Source organism: Aegilops tauschii, chromosome 6 (genome assembly GCF_002575655.3).
Source record: "Aegilops tauschii subsp. strangulata cultivar AL8/78 chromosome 6, Aet v6.0, whole genome shotgun sequence".
NCBI classification, from domain to species: domain Eukaryota; kingdom Viridiplantae; phylum Streptophyta; class Magnoliopsida; order Poales; family Poaceae; genus Aegilops; species Aegilops tauschii.
Genome location: NC_053040.3, coordinates 472,675,985 through 472,683,257, shown reverse-complemented (window position 1 = coordinate 472,683,257; position 7,273 = coordinate 472,675,985). Strand labels below are relative to the sequence as shown.

Sequence of the window (7,273 nt, the reverse complement as noted above, 5' to 3'; positions counted from 1 at the left end):
TACGCAAAAAAGAGGCCCAACCAAACTGCCTGACGGAGTTTCGAACCTAGGGCATTAGTTTGTGATGGGGAGGGTGTTACCGCTGGGCCGATGATGCATTTTCATACAAATTACGTGCCCTCATATTTAAGAAATTCATTTACCATACCTATCATGTGTAACCACTGCTGGTGTCCACGTGTCAGCAGTTTGAAGGGCGGCGCGGGGCAAAGCGCACGCGAGGTGCACGGCGCGGGGCAAACCCCACGCGTCCACACTGTGGAAGGCCCTGGTAGGTGAGACAAATCACCCCCTCGACCCCTCGGTAACTCCAAGAGGTAGCCGCATTCATTTTCTTCCCCAATTCAGGTAGAAAACCCTCGTCCTCTCCCACTCCAGCCATACCACCTCGTCCTCTCCCAAACCCTCCTGGCTTCCTCAGCAATCCACTCCTCCTCCTCGTCTCGTCGACCTCCGATGAAGCGCAGCCGTGAAGATGCGTCCGACGAGACGGACGCAACCATCGGTGGAGAGCAGTCTGCTGCCGTGGCTGCCGCCACGGTTGCAGCGGGTGAGTCCGCCGTAGTGGCGATGGCTGGCGGTGCAGCAACTGCTGTGCCTCCTCCCGCTGCCATCCCAGCCGTCGAGCTACCAGTCGGAGAGCATGTGCACGAGAAGGTGGGGGAAGATCTGGACGAGGAGACGGCGAGGCTCCATGAGAGAATCGAGGAGGAGTTCTACGGGGGGGGGGCAATGTGGACGAGATAGAGTTCGAGATGGCTGTGGATCCCAGGAAGGGCAGTGACTTCGACGAGGATGTCATCGACGAGCTGTCGGAGGTACTACTCTTGTTTTTTGAGATTTATTTTTCCTTCATGTACTCTGTTTTTTCATGGTGTTGGGGTTTTTCTTGTTAAGTACATGAGAATCAAATTCATATGGGCGTGCTAGTTGAAAGGATCTAGCATAGATTTTCTTGCTTAATGAATGGTGGTTTTTGAATCTGAATCATTTTCTTAAAGTATTGATGAGGTATTTCTACTCATGTACTGGCCCCTCCATAATGTTTGCGTACATGTAGGATTGTAGGGATCTAGCATAGATTTTCTTGTTGGATGGTGATTTTAGAATCTGATTCATTTTCTGTTTCGAGTAGACAGAAGAAAAAAACCCACTAGTATAGCTAAAACTCCATCAAGTAGGCAGATGATGCATTTGCAATATAATGGCAATTTACTGAATTGACACAGAGTTGCCATACTGATCTCTTAAAACACCACCCGTCAACTCATGTCCTTCTTAACTATCATATGATGCATCTACATTCAGTTTTAATTGGTAAGAATCCTGTTTTGACCACTTGATTATTTCTTTGACACCATTTCCTGTTTTGGCAATTGGTCTACCTTGTTGCATGAGGACAGAACCAATACCTTGACCTGATGCATCTGTTTAAAAAGTAAATGGTAGGGTCAAATAAGGCAAAGCCACAACAAGAGCAGTGACCAGACAATTCTTCAATGTGGTGAAGGCCTCAATTTGAGCATCTGACCACTGGAATGAATATTTTTTAGACAACATGCCTTAAATACTCAACTTGTATTTGTAAAACTGGAATTCAATTTCAGAATCTTTTTTTAGACCACTGGAATGAATCTTTTTTTAGCATATATTTGTAAAACTAGAATTCAATTTCTGATTCCAATAAATAGACAAAAAACACTTTGTTTTGCATGACAACATTTCCTGTTCCAAGTTAAGTTGCTCCAAAGTATTTTCCTCACCAGTATCATCAGAGTCACAAGATAAGGGATAAAGATAGTAGCCCATAGCTCCTTTGTAATAACCGATGACTAGACAGTTGGATTTAACCGTAACTAATCGCATATACCAATTGATGAGAGGCGTCGTAGCAAGGCATTGCATTCCACTGTGATAAAGCTTGGTCTATTTTGACATTTTGATTATGTCGTAATTCTAGTATCGGTGCATCACTTGACGAGCACACTGACATCAGTTTAATGTCAAATTAGTCGTACGAAATGACAAAACAATATATATATATCTCTCTCTCTCTCACATAGATGAAATCGAGCTGTATGGGCTGTAGCGTAGATCTGCATTATGCGTTGACTTGTCAGTGTGCTCTTGGCATTTTCGTCCATACTAACAATGTTGGAGAATTAGTATTGCTGCTCTCAGAAAGAATAATGGTTTCTTGATTCCAGTAGATAGAAGAAACCCCTGAAGCCTTTTTTGGATTCCAATCAGAATTACACCTGTAACAAGTATCAAGTATCATTAAACCAAGCCACATTATGAATTCTTTCATGTGTTAATTATGTACTTCTTGTGCACTAATCTATCAATGCAACTATTCCACCGTCCATATTTATGCATGTCAAATTATTTGGGTCAATTATGTATGTGCATATACGCCTTATTTCAAGCAAATAGATAGTTGTCATGTTACACGTGTGTACTTTTCAAACATTCTAATTAAGAGCAATGTAGCAGAATAGATTAACTGAGTTCTTCTTTGTGTACTAATTCACAGGAGGATGTCGATGATGTGGGATATGACATGGACAGCAGGCACAACAAGAGCCGCTACATCATGAGGCAGCTGATTGCTGGAAAATTCAAGTACCGTTTCTATGGAAAGCTTGGCTGCTCCTTCTGTGGCAAGGCGATCAAGGGCGGCATAGATGGCTTGATGCAGCATGCCGTCTCCACTGGCAACTCCTATAGTAGGAAGCAAAAGTCCAGTACTCTGGCAAAACATGCGGCCTACGGGCGCTTCCTGAAGATTGTCAAAGTCAATGAGCCCTACTACATCCCGCCGCGCCGCCGCTGAACAAGGGAGACAAGTGATGTGCTACTAGACTGCTGCTGCTGCCCCAGGACCGCCGTGTCCTTTTATGTTATTGGTATTCGCTGGTCGACTCTAAAACTTATGGTCTATGGTGTGTAAGAACTTATGTCCTATGGTCTATGGTGGGTGTGAAGTTATGGTGTGTGGTCTGCCATTTAACTAAGTGTTTGCTGCTAATCTGCTTAAGTGTGGTCTAAGTTGTTATTAGTACTATTTTGCTGATGCATGTTAGGCATTGTACAATGGTAGATGCTAAGGGTGATGCTTAGAAAAATAAACCGGGTTTTTCTGAAGCACCATTGCCTATTCCTACAGGACAGACGCCTAGTTAAGCGTCTACCCTGTACAAATAAGCACCGGTGCTTAAGAAAAGCCCGGTTTATCTCTCTAAACACCTCGCCTAATCACCTTGCATTGTACAAGGCAATAGCAACTCAAGTATCGTACGGTGGTCTATGTTATGTTTGCTGTGTTATTATTCAGTTCTAGAATCGTACGGTGATGCATGCTAGGAACTCTACTACGATGACTATGGTAGTTATAGCTTGGCATGATTATGTTCAGTTTATAACTCAGGATGTTCCAGCCATATCTATGACCAGTTACAACTGAACTATGCATTAGTTTTTGCCAAAAGTAAAGCATGCAAATGATTGCCAATTCTACCTATTGCCATTTGAAGCTTTGTACTGAGGATGCATTAGTTATTGCAATAAGTAGAGGATGCTCATGTTTCCCAGAAGTGCCTGTTTCCACTTTCTGGTAAGAACTGAACATGTATCAAATTATGCTAAAAGTAGACCATGAGCATGAACATGTATCAATTGCTGCTTCCTATTTGTGTTTGAATGGGCTCAACATATCTGGTGATGGTTTAGGGTCTCTGCGTGACCGTGATGATAACTCAAGATGTTCCAGCCATATCTGTGACCAGTTATAACTCAACTATGCATTAGTTCTTGCCAAAAGTAAAGCATGCAAATGATTGCCAATACAACCGTATTGCCTGTTCAATTTTTGTACTGAGGATGCATTAGTTAGAGCAGTAAGTAGAGGATGTTCATGATTGCCAAAAGTACATATATCCACTTTATGATAAGAACTGAACATGTATGAAATGATGCTAAAAGTAGAACATGAGCAAGATCATGTATCAATTGATGCTACCTATTTGTGTTTGAATGGGCTCAACATTTGTTTGGCTATGGTCTTGCTGTCAAATTTAAGTTTGAGTTCTACGAGGCTTTTCTCCGTTACGAAGACTTTTATCTGAAACTGACATTGCTGGCTCGTATGCAATGATGTAAACCGGGTCAATTAATCTGAAGACAATAATTCAAAGATGAATAACAAAATTAGCAGTCAACTAATATTAAAAAATTAAGTGGATCATTTAACATATGATCCACTTATGAGTTTAAGCACACAACCTATTTGGTCGTGCATAAAATAAGTGCAGTTTAACAAGGGTATCCAATTGCTTAACCACGTGAAGTTGTGCAAACCCTATGAGGGTTCAACTACTAAAAGAGCGGCCGACAACGATTAAAAAAGCTACGATCAGGAAATACCTTCTCTCGGAGACGGCGGCGCCGAGTTGATGGCCGTGGATAGTGCGTGGCAAACTAGAAGTGCCCGTATAGCGCGGTAGACGGCAGCAAGGATATACGACGCGTTCACGCGAAGACGGGGCGGCCAGAAGAACACTGAAGTCCGACCCCTCATGGCGGTGGGCGGTGGCTGGCAACTCCTGTAATCCGTGTGAGCCCGGGTCTCCGATCTGATCTTGCAGCGGTCGTGGGAGCTGCGGATGGCACGGCCGGGTGGTTAGAATGAGGCGCTGTAATTGCGGGATTTAGGCAGGGGTGGGCCGCGTTGAGTTATGTGAGATTTCAATAATATCACAATGATATCCCAAAAGATCAAGAAAATATTGTCCTTGCTTTTTTAGTATTAACAATGGTTTCTTCGTGTCGCATATGCCCAAAAACGCCATACGTGACAAAACTTGCAATACATGTTGAAAATGGTCGACATTGTACTAATGACCAAAAAAATCACACATGTGACGAAACTTCCAAAATTTGTTGAAGATGGTTGATTTGGAGATGTTCTACAATTTCAATGCAATATTACAAAATTATTTTATAATTAAAATTCAATGATGCAAGGTTTTACATGTTTTTCAATTGTTTTCAAACTTAAACTTTTTACACACGTCCAAGAAAGGCAATGTGGCAAGGTTTTACATGTTTTTCATTGTTATCAAACTTAAACTTGTCACATAAGACACGTGTACCTAAAAAAGGAAGTGTTATTTTAGTATAAGTCAAAATGTCACATAGGCAAAAAAAAGATTTCATACAAAAAAGCCCACCTACGTAACATGATATTTCACACACCACAGCCCGCATACGACTAGAAACCCAGTGATATGGGCCAGGATGCAGGCCCGTGGTGGGACTAAACTCAGATGCACGCGCACCCAGCAGTGCACAGAGCGCGGTTGCCACGACGGACTGCAACTGCGCCCCACCACAACTACCCCCACGTCCTAGATGAACCGCCTCCCCCACGTCCCCATCCCAGGCGTGAAAAAGCCCCAAATCGACTACATCACTGCCTCATTTCGAGAACCTCCATTGCCGCTTCCATCTCTTCTGCAAACAACCCACAAACATCTCTCTTTGAAGCCCGCAGTCGCAGGAGGAGGGCAATGGCGGAGGAAGCGTCTGCCAAGCGTCATTGTGGCCAGACGTCCGGCCAGAGCAGCAACCTCGACGTCGTTCACGTTCCCGGTCAGAAGCGCGAGTACACCGTAACCCTCAAAGGGGTTGCGCTCCATGGCAAGGAGACGCTGGAGGTCGTCTGCACCAGCGAACCCGACAAGACCGACGAGATGATCTCTAGGATCAGGAGGAGCGCCTGCGGCTCGTACCCCCACATCATGGGCGTTGATGTGGAGTTTACCAAAGATGATGAACCTCCGCAGATGCCAGCAGTTCTGCAGATCAGCGTGGAGGGTCTCTGCCTCGTGTACCACATCGCTGCGGCCACAAAATGGTGAAAAATCCTACTCATTCACCCTCTTCCATTCATCAATACTACTCCCTCGAAATTTCATTAGACTAGTTTCATACTAGATGTACTAGTGTAGTTTGTGAAAATGGATGCACTAGTGTAGTTCCTCAAAGTAGATGCACTTGAATATATTTTGACCCTGATGCACTTGATTAGTATCTGAAACTGTTGCACAAGATTAATTTGTGAGGTTGATGTACCAGTGTAGTTTCTCATCTTGATTCATTAGTGTTGTTTCTGAACTTGATGTAGTGAAGTAGTTTCTGAACTTGGTCTGGTGTTATTTTCACCACCAAAAAAACTTAAGAACTTGGTGAAGCAGAGGTATATGTTATTTTATTCAACATAATAAAACTAAACTGGCACTAAGAAAGCAAATAGATCATTGACTCAACTATATATTCTGAAAAGAAAAATAACATGGTGTACTTGATTTTAATTTCAGAACTTTGTGTACTAGTTTCTGAACTACATTCATCCATGACTTATACTGTATAAGCATCTACTCCATGTACTATTCACTTGTAAACCGTAAAAAATAGAAGATTAAATCTTGAAAAATAAACACTAGTACTCCATGTATTCATCACTTGTCTCTCCCCTAGCAGGCCAAAGCGCCTCAAAGAGCTCCTACAGGAGGAGAAGTTGTTCACCTTTGCCGGTTTCAGCATTAAAAATGACAGGGACAAGCTGAAGTTGTCTGGTTTGGAGATAAACCCCAACAAGCACATCGACATTCAGCGCAACTGGAGAGTTCCATACAACGGAAAACTGTACGACTCCTTGGCTAATGTTGCAGCCAGCGTCATCCACCCATTCTACAGCAAGATGAAGAAGAAGATCGATAGGGAGGCAAACCATAAATTGTGGGGGGACAGCCCACTGCCAGATTACCTCATCGAGTACGCAGCAATAGATGCGTACGCCACCTACAAGTCGTGGAAGATAATCGACAACATCAAAAGAGGTCTGGAAATTTCAAAAGAGCAGGAAGCGGACCCCTACTACCACTGCCACTATGCAGGATGAGGAGACATCAAAGTCTGCCTTCGTGTTGCTTGCGCTTGTGCTTGTCCTTTATCTTGTTGTTTGAAATTTGTAGTTTGCTTTTCTTGGGTTAAACCAGCTTGTTTATGTCATTTGTGTCAGAGTTGAACCAGTTTGTTTATGTCCTGTTTGTCAGGGTTGAACAAGTTTGCTTATGTCATCAAGTACATAGTTTGCTTATCTCGTTAAATACGTTTGCTAGCTTCCTATTTTGTTTATCCATCAAAACAAAAATTCAAGTAAATTGTGAATGGAACTGTGTGGCTGCTCTTCAATACTCCCTACGTAAAC

The 7,273-nt window shown here is 43.1% G+C and overlaps 1 protein-coding gene across 1 annotated transcript; it reads left to right on the top strand.

Moving 5' to 3' along the window:
• The first annotated feature begins 5,570 nt into the window (after nucleotides 1-5,570).
• Nucleotides 5,571-6,964, top strand: LOC141026209 (uncharacterized). The gene is made up of 3 exons (XM_073502205.1): nucleotides 5,571-5,917; nucleotides 6,188-6,259; nucleotides 6,544-6,964. Exons 1-3 carry the CDS (start codon nucleotides 5,571-5,573, stop codon nucleotides 6,962-6,964), a joined length of 840 nt encoding a protein of 279 aa, XP_073358306.1.
• Nucleotides 6,965-7,273: the final 309 nt, after the last annotated feature.

Coding starts and splice junctions, on each gene's coding strand:
- LOC141026209 (XM_073502205.1), top strand. CDS start 5,571: ATGGCGGAGGAAGCGTCTGCCAAGCGTCATTGTGGCCAGACGTCCGGC. Junction 5,918..6,187: donor ATCGCTGCGGCCACAAAATG/GTGAAAAATCCT, acceptor AACTTGATGTAG/TGAAGTAGTTTCTGAACTTG. Junction 6,260..6,543: donor AAGAACTTGGTGAAGCAGAG/GTATATGTTATT, acceptor CTCCCCTAGCAG/GCCAAAGCGCCTCAAAGAGC.